Below are 24,933 nucleotides of genomic sequence, written 5' to 3'. Positions count from 1 at the left end.
ACTTGGCTCACCTCCTAGCATGACCACTGGGTGAACAACTTACCCTCTCAGGCTATGCTGCTGTCTCTGCAAAATTACCGAGAGTTCCTCTGTCACTGACAGAGAGAACACCAGGAACAAAAGTCCTCCAATAACATGAACTGGTATTCTTAGGACCTGGAGTAAAAAATGCTTCAAGGATCTAGCAGGGGTGCCTGGCCCCTGAGCCTACCTTTCCTATAGCCAAGACATTAGTTTTCTTAGGTTAACCTGTAAAACAAAACAAACCTGCTGACACTCAAAACCTAGCAATATTTAGTTTATAAAATATACAGGACACATATCATTTGCCATTTTCTCCCCTGATGAAATGTTCCTGATTGTATTATTTCCATGAAATTCAGGTTCCTCAGCAATTTGCCACTATTACTGGGACATAAATGCAAAGTGACTGTGTCAGCAAGAAAAGCCAGTGATTCTTGTTTTAGTCCATTTCATGGTAGCCCCTGAAGGGGAGATTGGAAATGAGCCACCCTCGTCATTTTGGTGAAGCTTCCCTATCCTAGCACCTATGCCTGCAAATGGTGTCTTTGAAGGCTGAACAGTGCAAGTCTGGGTACCGTGTATAAATACATATGTCACAATAATGTTTATGTTTTTCAGAATAGGTTCTCTTTGAAGGTAGTACATCTAAAAGTAAAGTTAATAGAGCCTATATTTAGCACCCATCTTCTCACTTTGCTGATGCATACACTCAACAGAAGATAACAGATTTTGAAATCAGTCTCACAGAGGCCTGAGTTGGCAAATGGCTATACTCAGAGCTTGGGAATTCTTGTCAACACAACTGAAGCTGTTAAAAAGGCATATTAGAAAAGGTACAATCATTTTTCTCAAAGGTGATGACAAAGAAGGAGAAAAGCCTGTGACAAAGCCATGGGAAAAGGGTCTGTGTGAGCAGCTCAGGAAAGATTACTATCCCTGGGTTCTGTGTCTCTGTGTCATGTCTAAATTGTGGCACAGGCTTACTACTTAGAATGTTCATCTCATAATTGCATATATTTCCATGATTAATAGTAAAGAAAGAACATCCCCAAATTTGTTAAGTAATGATAAAGTTGTAGATTCAGACAAGGCAATGCAAATCCCAGGCTAAGTCACTACGCAGAGCACCCAGAGTGCAGCACTCCCCAAAGCTGCACAAACTAGATTTCTTAAACAGAGAAGAATAAAACATTTTCCCTCTTCCTCTGTTGCTTCCAGAGGCTATCCTATGGATATCTCCTTGCCATCAAGTAACACTGATTTCTTACATGGCAAGTACTGAACAAGGTTGGTCCATGTTTCTAAGATGGGGATACGATAAATGGATCAGTCTAAAAACAATGTGAGAGATTTGAGAATAAAGAAACCAAGTCAAATCTTCTATCACAGTTCTGTGGAGTAACATTCAGCACAGATTTTACTACAATTCATTGGATTGCATTTTCCCATTGCTAAATGAATTGTATTACCCAAATAGACTAGATATGATTAAGTGAAATATTAAAGAATGTGATATAATAGTCACAATATATTTAGGCCATAGGAAAGTCTCACATATAGCGGGTAGTGTACACAAGGAGGGTGCTAGAGGTCATTTCATGTCCTACTCTATCAAGCTCAATGTCATTTCCTTGAGACAGAGTCTTTCATTGCAACTTCAGGGAAGAACTTATTTCAGCACACAGTTTGAGGACATAATCCTGGTAGCAGGAGCTTGAAGTAATAATTTGGTCATGTGGTCTCTTTAGTACAGAAACAGAGAGAGATGAATGCTTAACTCAGTTTCTCTCCTTTTCACTGAGTCCAAGACTGCAGGTAGTGGAATGATGCCACTAGCACTGATGGTCAATCTTCCAAACTCAATTAACCCTGTGTAGAAACTGTCAGAGACATGCCAGAGTTGATTCTAATCCTATCAAATTTTCAGTCAGTAATAATTGTGATAACACCCAAAGTAGAAGCCATAGTCCTCTTGCATCCTAATAGTATTCATGGTAACCTATCACTTTTGCCATATTCTGTTTATTAGATACCAAGAAATAAGGTCAGCTGATACTTAATTGAATTAATTCAACAAGGGTGTCTTAATAAAGATGTGTAAATTCATTGGAGATCAGCTTGGAGTCTATTACAGAAAAGCAGAGAAAAATATTATTTTCCAAGTTTTAGACAATATTCAGTCAGAAAAATGTTTGTAGTTAAAGCAAAAGTACCTGAATCTGATCCTAAAATAACATAAAAATGAAGGCCCTAGTGGCTTACACTTTATGTGCAGCCTGGGTGGTTGGGAATAGGTAGCTTCTTAGAGTTTTCTGGACAGCTAGCCTAGCCTAGCTTAATCAGTAAGCTCCAGGTTTGGCAGAGACTTTGTCTTAGAAGGGGCGCATGAAAGAAAGGCTATGCTTTCTTTCTCTCCTCTGTTTTCTCTTCTTTTCCCCTTTCCTTCCTTCTCACCTCCATATTCCTTCCTTCTTTACCCTTTTCTCACTCTTCCTCCTTCTCTCTTCACACTCTTCCTTCTTCATTCCTTTCTCTCTTCCTCTCATCCATTCCCTCTTTCTTCCTCCTTCCTTCCTTTCTCTCCTTTCTTTGCCTCAAATGTAGCCTACCTAACCTTGAGTTATGAATTTTGTTGGCTCATTTCTCTGAATGCTGGGGTGATAGAATGAATGACCATACTATCCCAACATTGTCTCATTTTTAGTCTTGAATTTTTGATTCTGAGATTTATGGTCTTCATGTGTTCATGTATTGGACAACAGGCATGTGTGTACTGTAGTACATGTGTGAAGGTCATAAGACTATGGTATTTTAGCTCTTCTTTCTGCCTTGTTAGAGACAGGATCTTCTTCTTGTCTTTTTTTTTTTTTAATCCACAAGCTTCCAGTAATTTTATTATTCCCTCCAAAATTTTTATTCTTAGTGTGCTAGATGCAATGGCAGTGCTGTCACTGCCACATCTGTATTCATGAGGCTTTGGGATTTGAAATCAGGACTTTATATATGTATGGCACTTTACATATTTGAGACATGTGTACAGGCATATATTTTGTTTTTAAAAATATTTAACTGCTCTCAAAAAAGCTTAATATGGAAACTAGAATTGTTCATATCATCTGAATACTAAAAAAACAAAATATTTAATAAAAATGAGAGAAAGCCCTTGGTTCATTTTATAAAGAAGACTCTGAATGTCCTATAAAACATTACATAATAGAAAAGAAAAAGTTAGCTCTGCTGTGCATCCCTTCAAAATCATGGGCACTTCATGTGGTTTTTACTTGTCTTATGGGACAACACAGGCAATAAAGTATAAGTCAATAAGGAAGAATAAAACTCCAGTCTTCAAAATAACTTTTATTGCACTCATTTTTCCCTCTCTACTGAAGAAAGATTCAAGAGCTAGAGATCAAATATTTTTGGCCAGGGGCCTGTTAAACAGATATCTGCTTAGCTGCAAAGCCAGGGAATTCCAGTTCTAGAGGCACCTTTGTCATTTGTCACCAGAAGGGAGCAGTGCCCTAAATTTATGGATACTTTGCTTAGTCCTGTTTATAACATGTCAAAGAAAAAAGTAGGTCAACTCTGTCCCTTATGATTTTTAAGAAGGTCAGCAATCCAAGTATTGTCTTTGGAAGATGGGCCAATCTGAATTAATTAGGAGTACTCAATGCCAAATGTCTTAAAACAAATGTGAAAAACCCTTAAACATTAGCAAGATTGTACTATCTTTAAAACACTGATTACAACTTTTTCTTTTCTGTGTACATGAAGTGCTCTATGCAGAGGTGGGAACAACTCCTTCAAGTCCTTGTATTATCACCGTTGAAATAGTCTCCATTTTTAAAAAATCCACTGCCAATATTGGCATGCTTACATATGATTCTATTTTTTCTTGCCTTGAGGTATCTGGACCCTATTCATACCATGATGGTAAGAATGCAGAGAACTGCGAAGAAGGTCTGGTCCCCAGTGAGTGTTAACAAGAGATAATAGAATATAGAAAAGCTAAGATTTCATGCTTCTCAAATCTAACAGTTAATTGTAATAAGTATCAAAAAAAATTGACAAGTTGATAACATGGTTTTGAAAAAGAGGTGCTTGTACATAACGGAGAGGTTATGTCTCTACATTTTGGTCAGCTCTAAAGAAATAGTATAGAAGTATTTAAATGCTAATATTTTTCTGATAATTTTTGTTAGATTTATGCTGTTACTGGTGAGGATATAGAAAAACAGGAACACTCCTCCACTGCTGGTGGGATTGTAAGATGGTGCAACCACTTTGGAAATCAGTCTGGAGGTTCCTCAGAAAACTGGGCATGACACTTCCTGAGCACCCTGCTATACCACTCCTGGGCATATACCCAGAGGATTCCCCAGCATGTAATAAGGACACATGCTCCACTATGTTCATAGCAGCCCTATTTGTAGTAGCCAGAAGCTGGAAACAACCCAGGTGTCCCTCAACGGAGGAATGGATACAAAAAATGTGGTATATTTACACAATGGAGTACTATTCTGCCATTAGAAACAATGAATTCATGAAATTCGTAGACAAATGGATGGAGCTGGAGAACATCATACTAAGTGAGGTAACCCAGTCTCAAAAGATCAATCATGGTATGCACTCACTGATAAGTGGATATTAACCTAGAAACTTGGAATACCCAAGAAATAATCCACATATTAAATGATGTCCAAAAAGAACAGAGGAGTGGCCTCTGGTTCTGGAAAGACTCAATGCAACAGTATAGGGGAATACCAGAACAGGGAAGTGGGAAGGAATAGATGTAGGAACAGGGGGAGGGAAGAGGGCTTATGGGATTTGTGGAGAGTGGGGACCCAGAAAAGGGGAATCATTTGATATGTAAATAAAGAATACATTGAATTAAAAAAGAAAATGCATAAGATAAAAACCTTAAATGATCAAAATTCACAAATGATTCTGAAAAATATGAATTATGTAAAATATATTAAGTAATATGTATTATAACAAATATATGCTATAGAATATGTAAAACCTAAGAAGTTGTACTTAGTGGAAGCCACTCAAGCTAAGAGGTGGGGAGATAGCTGTGGTAAATTGCTGGAATTGTTCACCCTGACTAGTATTAGTGGTCACATAAGTATAGGCTACAGTGTTGCAGTTGACAGTGTTTCCCCTTATATCGCATTCTTTTATATAAACAATTGTAACTAGTTTCCATCTGAACACCAAGTAAATAAGATGAGTATTGGAACCCTCTCCTCAGCTTCAAATAAATTATAATTAATGGCTCAGTGTTTTAGCTAAAATCATGTTGATGACCCCATTAGTGAGATCAGAAAAACAGAGCCAGGTGCCTTGATTCTCACAGCAAGCTGTCTGAGTTTGGCATTCAGTAGGCAGTACTATGTAGCAGCATCCCAGGGTATAAGAAGTTGAGAAATGTAACTACAGGACTTTCAAAATGTCTAGTTTCAAATCTGAAGCTGTGGTAAAACCATCTGACTAAAGGCTATTTATAGGGAGAATAGGGTTCATTGTTTTAAAGATTTATTTTTTTATTATATCTAAGTACACTGTAACTGTCTTCAGACACACCAGAAGAGGGCATCAGATTTCATTACAGATGGTTGTGAGCCACCATGTGGTTGCTGGGATTTGAAATAAGTACCTTTGGAAAAGCAGTCAGTGCTTTTGACTGCTGAGCCATCACTTCAGCCCTGAATAGGTCACAGCTAATCATTGAGGGAAATCAAGGCAAGAACTCAAGCAGGACCCTGAAGGAAAAACCATAAAAAGATGCTGCTGTCAGGCTCCTTTTGGAACCATGATAAGCAACATCGTCCATGGAGTGGAACCCCTCACCCATAGTAAACTAGATCCACCTCTGTCAATCAACAAACAAGCTGTTATTTCTCACAGACATATAAGGCATCCTGCTCACAGCAATCTCTCAACTGAAACTTCCTTTTTAGATGACTGAACTGTGTCAAGTTGACAGTTAAAGCTACTTAGGGGACACAACATATCAAGACCAAGCTAGAAATATTTTTTCCACCATAGTGGTCTCTGGTACATTTGTAGCTTTCTCAGAATTTCTTAATTCATTTCTGTTTCTTAAAGTTTACTCCAGTATGGATCAGAGAAAGTTAAATTGTTATCATTATTAAAGCAGAATAACCTAGTGGCCCCATATGCCCCCACTTTCCTTCTAATTTCTTCTGAGTTTCCACTTTGGTAGTCCCATTTTAAAATTCAGTTTGCTTCACTTTAGTTTAAGCCTTAGGAGCCTGTATTATATAGAGATGTCTAGATGGAGACTGAAAGAACTTTAAATTCTCCAGCAGATATAGAATCTAGTTTGAAGGTGAGATATAGAGGAACAGGTTAGAGGGAAGGCACAGGAAATACACATGATGTGAGAGAGAAGTATGGCTTCCTGCTTCCTCTTCACAAAAAACAGAATTTCCATGATAGCTTGAAATACTGGGAGAGCAAATTTCAGAAAAGGAAGGATTCTATGAAACAGAATTTGCCAGGGATGACAAGAATCTTAGGAGACAGAAAGGGTCTCAGGCTAGAATATAATTTTAGCATGCAGCATTTAGAACTGAACATTTAGGTCTGTCCTACAAAAGTAACATTGTCATATTCAACCTCAATTTTTCTGTCATACACCAATTATGACAACACCAGACTGTCCCCTTCTCATACACTGACAAAAATCGTACAGATCCATGGGACCTTGTATCTTAAGCCAAGTTTTCACAACTCGAAAAGCTTGAGCTTGTCATTTCTGGGCAACGCAGTGAGAGAGCTTGTTGCTGACATTTGCAAGTGGAGTTCCAGCTGCTTGGATGCTTCATCAATCAAGGAGCATTTGGAAGTGGCCCTGACAATGCCAAGGGAGATGTGGAAACATGACTCATAACCTGATCCCCAGCCACTTTTCACTCAAGTGGGGACAGAAGGTTTACACAGACAAATTGTTAATTAAGATCACAACTCTGTAAGTAGCATGACATGACACAAATGAATATGTCAGAGAGTGGAGGTTGCAGGCATTTCTAACAAATTGTTGAGAAGCAGTGTAGTTGAGAGAAAACCCTTTCTTTGACTTATTCATTTGCTTGCATATTTCTTTTCTTAATTATTTATTGGTCTGTAATGATATGCTTCATTATAACAATTTCATGCATTCATGTAGGTATTTTTTATCATGTATACCTCAATGTCCTCTTTTGTCCCTCTCTATTTTGCTGGTCCTTCTCTTCTTCTCAAATTGGCCAAGGTTTCTTCATAAGTTGACCAATATATTTAATAAGGATTTCTTACAGAATCATGTGCGAGGAGTTATTTACAGGAGTGTGAGCAACTTACCACTGAAAAATATGTTTCTTCCCTCCCTGCCACTGTTATCTGCCTAGAAGTCCATTCCAAAGCCATGATGGACAGTTGGTGGGCTCAGTTTTATATAGGTCTTGTACAGGTTGACATAGATGTTTTACTTTTCATCTCTCAGCATCTGTGAGTACTGGAATATTTTTGATTTATTAAAATAATTAAATTATTTGTCCATCAGCTTTAATCTACTTTGTGTTAAGTGACTAGAGTCTATAGTTAAGAGATGCCTGTCCCCTGCTCATGCAGTTTAGAAAAGGATTAATACAGAACAAATGAGCATGGACAGTAGGAGATGGATGTGGACAAGGAGGAACCAGAAAAGTAGAGTATAGAAATGGCAGAAAAAGGATATGTGCTATCAACCAGTTTAGTGGACTACATGGAGAGCTGAATGTACTAATGTAAATTCATAGGGATCTTGTAAAGGGATGGATATTGGGAAATATGAAAGATTATAACATACCTCAAGAAAGGAATTGACTTATAAAGCAAATAAGAGTTTTCGCTCTCTGACTCTATACACCTTAGGGGCATGCACATTGAAGTCATTATATGTTTTCTCCTTGGCTTGTTCTGGTGTCATATGTCTCTAGTCCTAGAACTGAGTAGCAGAAATAGGAATATCATGAGTTTGAGGCTTTAGCAAGAGTACAGCCTTGTCTAAAAGACAAGGGCTGGAATAGAGCATAGTGCTGCTAGACTGTTTTTGATTAGGAGATATTTGGTCCAACCTTTGGTCCCCAGCTCCATGTAATTTCCTCTTCTTTAAATAACTGAGTGGCTTGTCACACCATGAAGCAGGTAATAGGGCACAGAGAGTTCTGATCATGGATGCCTGCTCTTGTGATAAGAAGAAAAGCATCAGAGCTGGCAGGAGGGACATATCAGGTAAAGAACATATACTACAAGCTTGAGATCCTGATTTTCATCTCTAGCACCAAGCTATAGATGTCAGGTAAACCATTACAACTAGCTCATATTTCAAAGGAGGTAGATGCAGGGGAGGGAGAGTTAAAAGAAGCAGAGGCAGAGGCAGGGCAAGAGAAAGAGTTAGAGGAAGAGGCAGATGCAGGGGCAAAAACAGAAAGATGAATAGGAAGAGAAAGAGGCAGAGACAGAGGCAGAAAGAGGAAGATGAAAAGAAAGAAAATGCTGACTGTCTAGCAGAATCAGCCAGTGAGTGGGAGAACCTGGCTCAAAGATTAAGTTGACAAATGGATGAGTAGGTATTTGTGTTCAACTCCTGGCTTTTATATAAATATGTACACCTACACGTGTGTGTTGAAATATATAAACTGAAATGTATGCATATAAAAATACGGAGGGGAAATGATTGATGAATGTGGTAATTGTCTACTACACAAGGAAGGATTAATAGCATTTAATATGGATAAACAAATGGTGTCCATGAAAATATGGCTCAGGCAAAAGAGTATAAAAGCTGAATGTTATTTTGCCACATTATTGACCTTTCAAGATTGTCTTATTCATTAATATTTATATTCTCTTCTTTGTTCCTACATAATTTGAAAGTAACATTGAATTAAAAGTACAATTAGATGGTATGCCACTATTTAAAAACATCTGATTCAAAAATCATCTAGAAGCCTAAACTTCTTACATGCTGGGGGACCCTCTGGGTATATGCCCAGGAGTAGAATAATGGGATCCTCCAGTAGGAACATGCTCAGGTTTCTAAGGAACCCCAGACTGATTTCCAGAGTGGTTGTACTAGCTTGCAATACCACCAGAAGTGGAGGAGTGTTTCTTTTTCTCCACATCCTTGCCTGCATCTGTTGACTCCTGGGTTTTTGATCTTAGCCATTCTGACTGGTGTGAGGTGAAATCTCAGGGTTATTTTGGTTTGCATTTCCCTGCTGATTAAGGATATTGAACATTTCTTTACTTGCTTCTCAGCCATTCGATATTCCTCAGGTGAAAATTCTTTGTTTAGATATGTACTCCATTTTTTATTCATTTTTTTAATATTTTTATTTTCTATATTCTTTGTTTACATTCCAAATGATTTCCCCTTTCCCAGATCCCCCCTGCCTCTATGTCCCATAAACCTTCTTCCCTCCATCCATTCTCCAATCACCTCCCTCCATAGGGCTATTTCACTCTCTGGAGTCTAACTTCTTGAGATTCCCAAGCACGTAATAAGGACACATGCTCCATTATATTCATAGCAGCCCTATTTATAATAGCCAGAAGCTAGAAAGAACCCAAATGTCCCTCACCGGAGGAATGGATACAGAAAATGTGGTATATTTATACAATGGAATACTACTCAGCAATTAGAAACAATGAATTCATGAAATTCTTAGGCAAATGGGTGGAACTGGAAAATATCATCCTAAGTGAGGTGATCCAATCATAAAAGAACCCACCTTGTATACACTCACTGATAAGTGAATGTTAGCTCAGAAGCTCGGACTACCCAAGAAACAATGCACATATCAAATGATGCCCGAGAAGAAGGAAGGAGAGACCCTTGGTCCTGGAAAGGCTCAGCACAGGAAATACCTGGACAGGGAAGCAGGAGGGGATTGATAGGGGAACAGGGGGAGGGATGAGGGCCGATGGGACTTTTGGGGAGGGGTAGGGGGAACCAGGAAAGGGTAAATTATTTGAAATGTAAATAAAGAATATATCTAATAAAAAAATAAAGATTATTCAAACTCAAAAAAAGAAGCTTAAATTATACAAAGTCAAGTTATGTCCATCTATTGTGTATGTTAAACAGAAGAGGATACAAGTTTGAATTATTAAGAAATATGTCTCTATTCCTGGATATTATAAGTCTCAGGATTTTAAGTAAGGTTTACTAGACAGAAGAAAAAAAAACCTACAGCAGGTTCATCCAGATTTAAGTCTAAGATCCATGTTCTAGGCTGTACAGTATTTATCCTACCTTTGTGTACAACTGATAACCTTGTTTAGCCACAGTTGATCCTGATATGCCAAAAAGTTAATGACCTAAGGACAAATCACTACTTTTCCTTCGCCATAGCATCATGAGGACTAGAGACATAGTCTGTTCATTAAAGCTCAAGGACTACTTTAAAAAGTGAATATAACAGTTTGTACCAGCAATCTAGGGATGAGGCAGCAAAGACAGGTTGATCCCTTGGAGTCTATGACAAGCCACCTAGTCAACTTAGTAAGAATGAAGACACTGATCTCAATATAGAAAGGTGGAGGGCCTGGAGATTTGAAGACTGAGCAGTTAAGAGCTGCTAACTACTCTTAAAGATGATGCATACTTAACGTTGTCTTCATTTTGTAAGTGTTTTATTGAAATGTATTTCATGTATTTCATCTGCTTAGAGTTCACAATTCAACAGCATTTTAGTCTGTTCAGATTTCTGAAACCATGAAAATAACCAATTTAAAAATATTTCACATTCTCTAAACCTGCTACACTTGTCCTACTCACTGATCTGTCAGCTTCCTCTCAGAATTTTCCCTTTTTGAATATAACATAGAATATATTCTACTTCATTACTGAGTCTCACAGTACAATATAATTGAGTCACAATATTACTTTATAGTGTTTTAATCTTACATACTTTAAAATAAGTAACTCAGTAATGAGAATGCATGTGGAAGTCAGAGAACATCTTGTACAAGTCAATTCTCTTCTTCAGTTTGTGTATTCCTTGGAATTAACTTAGGACTTTAGGTTTATTGGAGTCTATCTGTACTTGATAAAGGATCTTGCTGGCTCTAATGTAGTTTTCTTATCAATCAAATTTTGGATAATATCTAGTAATGTTATTTTGACTTAAGGTACATCATGACTTAGAAAAATATAAGCTGGATAAAAAAAATGACAAAATAGTAACCAGCAGAAATGGAAAACATTTTTACCAAATCTATATCCAATAGAATGCTAAGATAATATCCAAAATATAAAAAGAACTCAAGAAGATATACACTAGAGAACAAAAATTCCTACTAAAATATGGGGTCAGAGCTAAAAAAAAATTCTCAGTTGAGGAATCTCAAAAGACTGAGACACACTTAAAGAATGTTCAATATCCTTAGTCATCAGCAAAATGCAAATCAAATGACCCTGAGATTCCATTTCACACCAATAAGAATGGCTAAGATCAAAAACTCATGTGACAGCAGAAACTGGAGAAAAGGGAACACTACTCTATTGCCGGTAGGACTGTATGTGGATAAATCCACTTTGGAAATCAATGCAGCTGTTCCTCAGAAAATTGGAAATAGTTCTACATGAAGACCCAGTTGTACCACTACTATGCATAGTCACAAAAGATGCTCCAACATGTAACAAGGACACATGCTTGTCTATAGCAGCTTTATTTATAATAAATTATAAATTTGTTTATAATAGCCAGAAGGTGGACACAACCCATATGCCCTTCAACAGAAGAATGGATAAAAAAAATGTGGTGCATTTACAAAATAGAGAAATATTCAGCTATTAAAAATGAGGACATCATAAATGTCCAGGGAAATGGATGGAATGAGAAAATATCCTGAATGATGTAACCCAGAAACAAAAGACCTCACATGGTATGTACACTAAAATATCACAATACCATCATGATACAGCTTACAAACCAAATGAAGCTTCATAAGAAGATCAAATTGTGGATGCTTAAACCCAACTTAGAAGGGGAAACAAAGCAATCACAGAGATAGAGAGATGGAGGAACCTGGGAGGGAGAAGAAAGTAGGAGGGAAAAAAGCAGAGACAGGATCAGGTATTGGAAGGGAGAGGAGAGAAATACAGAGTGTTAGGAAATTGAATAGAAATATACAACAGTAGCAGATGGGGAACTGGAGGAAGTCACTAGAATATCCCAAATACCAGAGAAACAAAAGGATCTCAGGACCCAAAGGGGATCATTTTAGCCAAAATATGAATCAAAGAGGAGATAGAACCTATAGAGATTATCTCCATTAGATAAGCATGGTACCAAGTTGAGGGATGGGGCCACCTACACATCTGAAAATTTTTAACACAGAAATGTTCCTGTCCAAAGGAAAAACAAGCGGTGAGAGAGAGAGAGAGAGAGAGAGAGAGAGAGAGAGAGAGAGAGAGAGAAAGAGAGCAACAGATGGGACAGAAATTGCTGGAAAGGCTATCCAGAGACTGTCACATGTAGGGATTCATCCCATCTGTAAATACCAAACCCTGACACTATATCTGGTGCCAAGATGTATTTGCTGACATCAGCCTACTATGGCTGTTCCCTGAGAGATTCTACTACCAACTGACCAATATACATGCAGATACTCATACCCAACCATTGGACTGAGCCCAGAAACCCCAATAGAAAAGTTTAGGGAAGAACTGAGGAGCTGAAGGGGATTACAACCCAATAGGAAGAACAATATCTATTAACCAGCCGACCTAGAGCACCCAGAGACTAAACCACCAACCAAAGAATATACATGTAGAAATTCTATGTGTCCAGGTAATTAGATAGCAGAGCACGGCCTAATCTGACATCAATGGGAGGAGAGGTCCTTGGTCTTGTGAAGGCTTGATGCCCCAGTGCATGGGGATGCTAGAGCAAGGAGGCTGGTGTGAGTGAGTGGATGGAGGAAAATCCTCATACAAGAAAGGGGAAGGGTAGAGGGTGGATGGGAAGGGAGGTTGTAGAGGAGTAACCAGGAAGGGGAATATCATTTGAAATGTAAATAACATGATTATTAAAAAAAAAAAAGGAAAAAAAATCTGCAATATAGCTTTCTAAAAGAAAGACTGAGAGGGAGAGAAGGAGAGGGAAAGTGGGAGGGGAGCAGGAGGGGGAGAGCGAGAGCTAGAGAGAGAGAGCGCGGGTGAGAGAGAGAGAGAGAGAGAGTTGAGCCAGTAAAGTTGCCCACCACCCAGCATGACTACATGAGCTCAATTTCTAGGATCCTGGTAGTAGCTAAAAAGATTCAAATCACACATTGTCCTTTGGCTTTCACCTGTGTACCCAACCACACACAGAGTCAATTGAAGATATTAAATTTTCTGTATTTGGTATTCAATTAGTCTGTCTTGACTCCAGTAGGAAACTCTCTCTGCCTTGCAATGTCAATGACCTTGTCCACTTCACTAATCTGACATAAAAGTAGAAGCAACTATGTCTGAGGAATGGTCTATGTGGGGCTTGGGAAATGCTGGTAGTATACTAAAGAGGATATGTTCAAAGCATGTTATATTCTTAAAATGAAACTCTCCTTGTATAGCTATGATTAATACTAACTGTCACCTTGATTGGAACTAGATGTACTCACAAGAAAGCCTCCAGGATCATCCAAGAGGGATCACCAATATTAAGGTTAGAATGAGACCATCTGTGAGGGACATCGTTGAGTATGGGATTTGATATTGAAAGACCCACTTCAAAACTGTAGGCAGGGCTATTGACTGGTCTGGATATCTGATCCTTGATGGTATACTGTAGAGAAAGCAAAGTGGACAGCATCTTTTCATCTTTCTCTGTTTTCTTAGTTGTGGATATGACATAGCAGCTACTTCCAAGCTCTTGCTGCCCTGATTTCCCTGCCATAGTGCCACTTCTTTATCCATAAACTGTGAGATAAAATAAACTAGTTATCTTCCCAGTTAAATTGATTTGGGTATGTTATCACAGCAATAGAAAAAGAAACTAAGAAAGGAACCTTTTATAATTAAATAATAATGTCCCTGAGCCATTGAAGTTCGGTGGTAAAGAGCTTGCATAGGATATATGAAATCCTGGTTTTGATCTTGTAACTATTGGTTTGAAAAAATATTGCAAAAGTTTTCACTAGCAGCAGGATACAAACTTTAGTAAAGTCAGAGGACTGAAATGATATAAGTCCCCTCTGTCTGAGGATACAATTGCTGGTATCAGTTTGAACAGTTTTAATAGGTTTTATGTTGTTTTGTTTTCAGCTTTTTCCTTCGTAGTCACATATCACCATACTATTTAATATATAACATTTCTTTATTTGGCATACATGACACATATATTTGGTTTGTCCCATTTTTTTCTAGGGAAGAAAAACTATTGGAAATTATTTATGAAAATAGAGTAAGCTGTAAGGCAGAGGAGAGAGATGACTCTCATAAGATAGCCCTCGCTGTTTCTCTTACAGGCAGAGACTTGAATGATGGCCTGTGGCATTCTGTCAGCATCTATGCCAGGAGAAGTCGTGTTACTCTCACTCTGGATAATGATGCTGCTTCCCCAGCTCCAGCTACCTCCTTGCTACAGATCTATTCTGGAAGTAATTATTACTTTGGAGGTAAGTTCGCTAACCTTTGAAGTTTCACATAAAGAGGCAGGGAAATTATTGCACTACATGCTTTGTCAATTCAACAACCCTCCCCATAGCTGTGCATGCAAGCATGCAGGTGTGTTCAATCACCAAATTCTCAGACAAATGTGTAAATGTTAGCTATCTAGGACATCAATAAGAGTATTTTTACTACTAGACCTGGGTTACATAGCTCATCAAAGGTTATTCTTGTAATCATGCCAAGCTTCTCAATCTTGTGTTGGAAAAGAGAAAGACAGCTGAAAATTCAGAAAAGAAGCTGAGAGGCAGGAAATACCTGAAAGAGAGAAAACTCAAGAGGCAGGCATCCCCAGATTGCTAGGCATTCAAGGTCACTCTAGTTTACTTCGTGAGCCTCATATCCACTTCCCATGTTTTGGAGGTCATCCACACCATGGGTGGTGAAAGAGAAAAGTGAAGAGGAGATTGGAGATCCAAGGGACAAAGGGAGAGTCCATTGCCATTTCTGAGTTGTTTTTTTCTAATGTTTACTTAATGTTGGCAACACTTCTAGTAAAACAAGCAATAACAAACAGGTAAACAAAGCTTATTTGGCAGGTTACATTTTAATAAATGCATTCATGTTGTGTATGCCTACTTCTATAGCCAGTGGTCTGTTTTACAGAAGCCACATCTAAAGGGTGCTTAGTCCCCATGGTTCTCTGGCATCTATCTCTTAAAATACAGTTCCTGGACTCCTTTTCTAGAACACATGTAACAAGCTAGCTTTCATAATGACTTGGGTATATAAACAAGAAAAAAATTGTGGGTTTCTTGAAGCTTAGTGGTGGAAGATTTACTCAACATATAAAAGATACTGGTCTCCATGAATGATATCACATGCACACATCCCAGGTATGCAGGATGGTCTGTTCCTGTTCCCTATATATAATGTAAAGAGTGGTACAACCTGGTTCAGGTCTTGTAGATGTGAGCATGAGCTAGCAGCACCCTAGAGCTGACAATTCATTCCCATGAGGTAATTTAAAACAAGCATTTTGAAATAGCATTCACTGAAGAGATAGCAAGATGATCCCATGGGAAAAGGCACCTGTCTCTCAAACCAAGAACTTGGGTTTCAACCTAGGTACCCATAGTGAGAGAATTCACAATTCTGTCGTCTGACTTCCATACTTGCATGTTGGCACATGCATGCTTACACTCTGTCTGGCACAGGCATGATGATAAAAGTAATAGCAGTAATGACACATAACCCTGTAGATACCTAGAACTAATTATACACTCTACACTGAGCTCTACCCTAAACACTGAAGTCTCTTATCTCCAAATCTGCAACTCACCCCTGTCTTCCCAAGAAAATGTGGTAGGTTTGAAGCAAACATAAAATATCTTTGCACAGGTATAAAATACACATTTATGGTCTACTTGGAAGTGAGCTGTGTGCAACAACGTCAATGAAGTTAGGCTTTGGCATAAGGAAAGGACATAGTCCTTCACCTAAGATCACCATTACATGCCTGGCTATAACAGCATATATGTTTAATTTACAGTGTGTCTATAAGATGCATAACATGGATGCTGAAATAAAATAATGTATACATTGGCTTAGTCATAAAGCTCTTGCTGTGTTAGCATGAGGCCCTGTGTTTGAACCCCTAGAGTCCAGAGAAAACCAGATTCTCTGTAGCATGTGGCTGTAATTTTCATCCCACTCATGGCAGCAAACTTGTATTTAGTAGCAAACAGAAAACCCATCTCAGACATGGAAGAAAGCATCCACTCCTGTAGTTGTTCTTTTAATCCCTATGCATTGGCTATGGCACTTCTTCACACATACTCATATACATTGTAACTCAAACATTAATAAAATAATAATAATTTGTGGGAGATTGTAGAGACAGCAGTATATAGAGCAGATTCAAATCGGTGTTAACTGCAGCCTCAGAGTAAAAGCAACAGAATGATAACTACTTCTGATCAACGGTCACAACTCTAAGCTGTGCATTCTATAATACATACATAATTCATCATGTTGAAACAATGAAGATCAGGAATCTATGTCTAGTCAAAATAGCCCTAAATACCAATACTACAATAATCTTTTGAAATATCACAGAATCATAATGGCTCTTCTTCCCCTAGCTAAAATATTACTAAATTGTGTATGATTTTCAGGATTCTAGACTTACAAATGAATATTTATCTATGATTTAATCGGTGGTTTAAACAAACCTTCTACCCACAGACTATAAATTTAATGAAGATAAAAAATGAGCTTCAGCAATAACAATCAACTTCTATAAATTCTTGCTACAGCTTCAATTAGAAGTTGTAACATCTCTTTATTTTATAGTGTTTCCATGAGCTGTTAACCAGCTGCCAGGATTCAGCCTCACAGTAGCTGTATATTAGAGGTGGCCAAATGAGTTCCTCTTTATTTATGATATATTGCTATGTTTTCAGTCTCACATTACTATATGCTAAGAACCTATAGAGTTTGTGAAAGGTTACCATACTAGTACACATCTACCAGCTTGATATTCATCTGTCTGAATGAGAATTAGTTTGTCCTAGCTACAGGTGAGGCTAATCAGGTATAATGCATTTTTATTTTGAACAGAACACTTTTTAATAGATGTGGTGTTACTCTTTCACCTTTCATGTGGGCTATTATAGCCTATAACTATATGCACTTAAGCCTGCAGTTCTCCTTAATATCTTGATTTTCTTTGAACAACATGTCAAAAAAAAAATCCTGCTTGGTTCCTGAGTGTACCTTTATTTATTTCTGTTAGATATTTTCTTTATTTACATTTCAAAGGTGCTAATCCTGTTAATGATGCTCAATTAACCAGACAATTACTCAGCTGCCATCCTTAATAGTGCATAATTTCCTAGAAAGTGTTATTCAGAACTGTATTCAGAATTTAGATGTGTGTTTTGAGAGACAACCAAAATTCCAGAACACTTAAAATATGTGACAAGTTTGTGAATGATGCCATACAAAGGAATGACAAATAGGTTTCAGGCAGGAAAGAGGTTTGTGTGTGTGTGGGGGGGGGCTGTTGGTGGGTGAGTGTGTGTGTGGGTGTGTGTGTGTGGCTGAGTCAACTGGTAAAATTCTTGTGATGCAAGATTGAGAAACTGAGTTTACATTCCCAGTACCCATGTAAAACACTGGGTATGGTGCGGAGCACTTTGAGTTTCAGGGATGGTGAGACTAAGATAAGGAACCTCCTGAGGTTTGCTGAAAACCCAGCATATCCAAGTCACAAAGCTCCCAGGTGTCTGAGGAGGCAGGGTCACACAAAGTAAAGTGTCAAGTGAAGGCAGAGCCCAGAAGACAAGCCAATCTAGGTAAACTGATGAACACCTAGATCCAAAAGACACCTTATATCAAAGAATAAAATAAAAAATTGCAAAGAAGACAACCTGATGGCAACCTCTGGCTTTTACATGTACCCACACGATACACTGCATTTTCCATTGTACACTACACAGGCACACATAGACATATACACAGGCACACAAACACACACACACACACACACACACACACACACACACACACACACACTCACAGAGAATTAAGGAAAATATCATAACAATGATATTCCCTTTGGTAATTTTTTCCTTTATGGTGACTGAGAATCACCATTTTGCTTTATTTTTGCACTTCTTCCTAGGCTAGGATTTATAACAATTGTACTCCCTGTTATGAATAATAAAGTGTCCAAATACTTAGAGTTGAAGGTATTCAATCAATAAGTTGCCAAAACAATAACAGATCATTTCAGTGCTCTTCATCTTTTCTCTCTGTCCCTCAGGGTGCCCGGACAATCTCACCGATTCCCAATGCTTAAACCCCATTAAGGCTTTCCAAGGCTGCATGAGGCTCATCTTTATTGATAACCAGCCCAAGGACCTCATTTCAGTTCAGCAAGGTTCCCTGGGGAGTTTTAGTGATTTACACTTTGATGTGTGTAGCATCACAGACAGGTAATTATTGTCTTGTCTCCTTTCTTCCATCCATTCCCATTCTCACTATACTGAATATGAGTTTCTGTAATCAAAATTCTAATCTGTAGACATTTACCACACTTGACATAATTCAGTCACCTAATACCTAATATTTCTTGAATAATTTCAGGCCCAGAGAAAAAGGATTATATTAGTTGAGTGCCTCATCAAGTTAACTTGCAGTAAATTGGATATACAAATTAAATACAAATAGAAATTTGTGAAAGGATTTTATTTTCATACATAAACATTTGATTACTTTGAAGTTAAGAGTAAAGCATAAAAGTGGGAGGAATTGCTGTTCCTAAACAATTCCATTCTTAGTCCCCCATGGGTTTCCTTACTATAATGTCAAAAGCTTCAGGAAATCTACAGCTGAGGGTTTCGGTGTGGTCAATGTAGATGTCCTCAATTGTGGGTGGCTGACTCTAGATCGGAATAACGTCACCCACTTTTTCTTTATTTCTAAAGAAGCCAGATACTTATTTTACAACCCAGAGATCTAGTAGGACACTCTATTTCCAGCTGCATCTCTATTGATATTTGGCTATTTTTATATTTATAGTTTCTATGTTTAAAGTCAGGAAACCAAAGAGAATATATGCTGAATTTCAGCAGAAATTTTCCATGTTCCTTCTATAGCAACAGTGTGCTTCATTCTCTAATTTTGCTTACCCTCTGAAGATATCAACGAGCCAGTGGGTAAATAGGATTTCTTAAGGTTGGCTTTAGAGGTTCTTATTACATTAATTAGCCATTGTTATAAACTGAAATATACTTTGATTTGTGAAATATATAGTACCAGTACTATGTGATAGCAGTAAGTTCATACCACTGTGGGAATGGGGAATGAGATGGAGAAAGTTTATGTAGTTGATTCAATTACATCTTAAAGGATGAACCAAAATCATGCTTGGCCTCATTGAGAAGCTGATATGAGATAGTGCCACAAGATGGTAAGGAAATAGAAGATGACTTGTGTTACCAAGTCAAAATGTAACTTTGCATTTAAAATCTTTAGCACTGTGGTATATTTTATAGCGAACATCATTTGATAGTTTTCTTGGAAATATTAAGTAACTGATGAATTGTCCTACAACTCATCATGCCTTAGATTCAGTTGACATGCTATAGTTCAGCTGATTTGCTGCAGTCCAGGTCACAGGTCATACAGGGAAGGGGCAGGACTTCCACACTGCTAGGGATGTGGACCTGGGGTCATCAGAAAGAGGGCCTTTTGTTAGCAAGATGAGTTAAAGAAAAATGTTAGGCACAGTTAGGGGTGTTCAAGTTATGAGTGTCTCAGTCCAGGGGAGAAATGAGGAAAATAATTAGGTACCTTTCCTGGGAAACATGGGTAATCAGCCATGCATCAGTTAATTCTGGAAGTTACTGCTGTAATTAGATAGACTCTTTATACACATTTCTAATAATATCATTACATATGGCATCACCAGCATATTATGCAGACTTCTTGATCCTTTTGCATTTCTTTCCATTTGACCAGCTGGGAAAGTGAGTAATAAATGTGTGCTTCATTAAAATGTGTTAATTTAGAGGTTTCCAAATCAAAGCTAGTACAGAAAATGTATCCCATACAGTTTGTATTCCTGGCAATGAAAATTCTTCCGAAATCATCATCTGGTGCATTATTTTATATATTACCAATCAATACAGGAACATTTGTCAATTGGGATTTGTTTGGTATCCTCATATACAACCAAGAAAGCTGTCATTATTTTTGATTACATGAAAGTCATTGCCATCTTCTCAGCACCATTACTTTTGTGTAATTATAAAGTAATTATATTACATGCAAATATATGTTGTTTAATTGTATAATGAGAAATGTGATTCCTTTAGAGTGTACCTCATTTTTCACATGAATTACAGTGACTTTCCCTAACAAAAAGGAAACTTGGTTCAAAGCTCTGTTTGTTCTCAATGATCTCATTTACATTTGTTTGAAATCTGGAAGGCAGGACCAGTGATTACAAAGGCAGGCATTTCCTGAGTTTCTGTTCTCTTTCAAATTTTGTAATAAGAATCCATGTCATACTGAAAGTACATAAGCATCCAAACTGGTAGCAACAATACATGGGAGGAGAGAAAATATGGGGAATAGATGCATAAAATAAATCAACAATTGGTCAGAGGTCAGGTAGGTACTTGGGGAAGCATACACAGCAGGTCTCTGGAGCTCCCTAACCATCTGAAATTGGAAACTCCAGTTCTGGAGAAACTCTTGCAATTTTTCATTTTTTCATATGTTAATCAGTGTGAAAGGGTTAACCTGCTGATAAGAACCTGCCTAATAGTGACAGCAGAGAGTGACTCTGGCTGTGGTGTCTCTACCTGTACATCTGACAAACAATACGATCGAGGCCTGTGTCTTCTCTTGCAGAGACACTAAGACCTCTATCTTTACCTTCTATGTGCTTTTTCTCCTTCACAGTGATGTGGGCCCAGTTACACATCCTGGATGTTCTTTTCTTGTTTCCAATCATGCCCCTTAAATATTTAAATGTCTTAGTGCTGGTTATCTGAGAAGGAAACTATATCTGGTAAGGTCATGGCAGTTTTCAAAGAAAAGGAACAAAGTTTCTAACATCTTAAGTAGCTTCTCTGTGGGTTCTTATGGACCCTCTGAAATGATGTCTGCAAACTAGTAGGCCAGCTTCTTTTGAGCTTTTTAAAGTCTACCCTTGAGCCATCAGTTATGGCTTGAGAGATGTCACACTGGCCAAGAGTACTTACTTCACAAGCATGAGGGTCTGAGTTCAGATCCAGCACACATGTAATACACTAGCCATGGTAACATGTGATCACCTATAACCCTGGTGTTTTGGAACCAAGAGATGGAAGCTTTCTAGCTACTGGCCTAGTTAGAACAGCAGCAGCAGCAGCAACAACCACAAGAGCAACAAAATCATAATTACCTCTAAGTTGAAGAAAAAGATGTCTCAATGCAATAAGATGGAGAATGATAGAGGAGAAAAACTGAGACCTGCCTCCTGCCTCCACATTTGTTCATGGACATGTGCATACATGCACATATCACCCCCACACACACCTCACATACAAAGCAATCATGGTATAACTTACAGACACTGTGCAGTTTTCTGCAATGCCAGTGAAATTCTAGACATTATAAGTCTCATTCCTTGTAGACTATCCTCATATAGCAATAAATTTGAGGAAGATCCTTATATGTCGGCCAGTCCCAGACAATAACATACAGAAATAAACATCATACAGAGGCTGCAAAGCCAAATATAAAATCAGGCTTATTCCTCCTGGACTCTATAGATGTGTCCTTAGGATATTTCCTTCTTTTTTTTATTTTTTATATAGATATTTTCTTTATTTACATTTCAAATGTTATCCCCTTCCCCCACCCTCCCCCTGAAAACACCCTATCCCTTCCCGCGTCCCCATGCTGTCTAGTCTACCCACTCCCGCTTCCCTGACTTGGCATTCCCCTACATAGTGGCAATGAGCCTTCATGGGTCCTACGGCCTCTCTTCTCATTGATGTCTGATCAGGCCATCCTCTGTTACATATGCAGGTGGAGCCATGGGTCCCTCCATGTGTACTCTATGGTTGGTGGTTAAGTCCCTGGAGGTTCTGGGGGCACTGGTTGGTTCCTATCATTGTTCCTCTTATGGGGCTGTAAACCCTTTATTTCCTTATAATCCTTTTGAAAATGCAAATCATTTGAGTTTTCTATGGGATGGATCACATACAGTGAATTCAGTTTCCTCCTGCTAAATATGCCATAAAACATAATTTTCCCTCCATATCTAGATCTTTTTCTCCTAGCACATTTTCTGCTAAAAAAAGCATGTGTCTCACCCTTTTGTCAAGATGCTTAGCTTCTCAGTTTGAGCATGGAGAGCTGCAAACAGAGGATAGGAAAATATTGTGTTGGATAACCTTCACAGTCCTGATACATCATACCACATGTGTGGGAGTGTGTTAAAAACTGTTGGTAAAAAAAAAAAAAAAGATTGCATTTCAGAGTAGACATATGTCTGAGCTCTTCTCTAAAACAGAAAGCCACGTGCCAGGAAAGCCATGGTAAGGGCAATGCCCACATAACCTGAGTACTTCTCTCTAAGTGTGAAATGTTACAATATGGCATGCTGTTTTCATTTGTGAAATAAGCCAAAATTAACACAGACTTATCTCTGCTGTTTGCTGCTTTTGTAATTTATCATATTTTGCTCTTTATCACAGAGAAAAGGGAAAGACAACATTTTATTTAGTAGTTGCTAACTAATTTCTAACTTCAACTAGATCCACTCCTATCAAGCTCAGAGGGTTCTTCAAGTGTGGCCAATAGACAACATCACAATGCACAGTATAACTTGGTAAAAATGTAATTTCTAGAAATGCAAGATGATTTACAAGTTAAAAGTCCTTGCTGCTCTGAGAGAAGAACAGTATTTCACAATACCAACATTGGTAGACCATAATCAATTTTAACTTGAGATCCAATAGATCTGACTTCCTCTTCTGACACATAGTCATACACAGATACATACATATAATTGTTTTAAAAAGTTGAAGGAGTTAGTTATAAATGAAATATCTAGGGCCAACCTATAAGTAGGGAAGTGACAGGCCTAGATATTATGATGTTTTCTTGGAGATTCTAAAGAAATCTTGTATTTGAGTCTTGGGGGTTGTTATTTTGTCATTCCTTCTAAGCTCTGCCCAACAGTTAGTTACATGACAACAGCCTGGCTTACTATAGAACAGGGCTGTTGTTTGTATGTGTGTGTGTGTTTGTGTGTGTGTGTCTTCTTCTCAGCTCCCCTTCCCATGCCCTAAATAAACTCTTTTCTACACTATATCCATCATATGGCTGGTACTTGAGTGGGAAGGTGATGCTGAGACACCCCTCCCAGGTCACCATCCCATGCTCTCTCCAACATATCCTGGTTCTCTGTTTTATAAAGCACTACATTAGTATTGTGACTGGGATTTAGAAACTTGCAGGTAGAACCCTGAAGATTTACATTTTCCCCTACCACATGGACTTTCCAGCCATCAGATTGCTCCCTAGATCTATGCAAATTCTGGCAAATGGGTTAGTACCCTCTATCCCTTCACATGGGACCTACTTATTGGGGGGGGGGGGGTTGAGGAGGATGACCAAGCCTGGAAGAGAAATGGGTAGGAAAGAAGAGTGAATCAAAAAGGTGTGTCTTTATGTGGAGGTCCTTGATCCATTTGGATTTGAGCTTAGTACAAGGAGACAAGGATGGATCAATTTACATTCTTCTGCATGCTGACCTCCAGTTGAACCAGCACCATTTGTTGAAAAGGCTATCTTTTTTCCATTGGATGTTTTCAGCCCCTTTGTCGAGGATCAAGTGGCCATAGGTGTGTGGGTTCATTACTGGATCTTCAATCCTGTTCCATTGATCTGTCTGCCTGTCACTGTACAAATACCATGCAGTTTTTAACACTATTGTTCTGTAGTATTGCTTGAGGTCAGGGATACTGATTCCCCCAGACTTTCTTTTGTTTCTGAGAATAGTTTTAGCTATCCTGGGTTTTTTGTTATTCCAGATGAATTTGATAATTGCTCTTTCTAACTCTGTGAAGAATTGAGTTGGGATTTTGATGGGTATTGCATTGAATCTGTATATTGCTTTTGGCAAAATGGCCATTTTAACTATATTGATCCTGCCGATCCATGAGCATGGGAGGTTTTCCCATTTTTTGAGGTCTTCTTCCATTTCCTTCTTCAGAGTCTTGAAGTTCTTGTCATAGAGATCTTTCACATGTTTGGTAAGAGTCACCCCAAGATACTTTATACTGTTTGTGGCTATTGTGAAGGGGGTCATTTCCCTAATTTCTTTCTCAGCCTGCTTATCCTTTGAGTATAGGAAGGCCACTGATTTGCTTGAGTTGATTTTATAATTTTATAATCTGCCACTTTGCTGAAGTTGTTTATCAGCTGTAGGAGTTCTCTAGTGGAGTTTTTTGGGTCACTTAGGTAGACTATCATGTCATCTGCAAATAATGATAGTTTGACTTTTTCCTTTCCAATTTGTATCCCTTTGACCTCCTTATGTTGTTGAATTGCCCAAGCTAGTACCTCAAGTACAATATTGAAAAGATAAGGAGAAAGGGGGCAGCCCTGTCTAGTCCCTGATTTTAGAGGGATTGCTTCAAGTTTCTCTCCATTTAGTTTGATGCTGGCTACCGGTTTGCTGTATATTGCTT

The 24,933-nt window shown here is 38.2% G+C and overlaps 1 protein-coding gene across 3 annotated transcripts in view; it reads left to right on the top strand.

Moving 5' to 3' along the window:
* The window catches only part of LOC127697757 (contactin-associated protein like 5-3), an 826,357-nt gene that overhangs the window by 363,483 nt on the left and 437,941 nt on the right, over positions 1 to 24,933 (top strand). For all 3 annotated transcript variants that reach the window (XM_052201048.1, XM_052201047.1, XM_052201046.1), the window contains exons 9-10: positions 14,530 to 14,679; positions 18,501 to 18,672. In XM_052201048.1, the coding sequence (XP_052057008.1) occupies positions 14,530 to 14,679; positions 18,501 to 18,672 (322 nt within the window). The remainder of the gene's footprint in view (positions 1 to 14,529; positions 14,680 to 18,500; positions 18,673 to 24,933) is intronic.

Source organism: Apodemus sylvaticus, chromosome 12, assembly GCF_947179515.1.
Source record: "Apodemus sylvaticus chromosome 12, mApoSyl1.1, whole genome shotgun sequence".
Classification (NCBI taxonomy): Eukaryota; Metazoa; Chordata; class Mammalia; order Rodentia; family Muridae; genus Apodemus; species Apodemus sylvaticus.
This window is presented reverse-complemented; position numbering and strand designations above follow the sequence as displayed.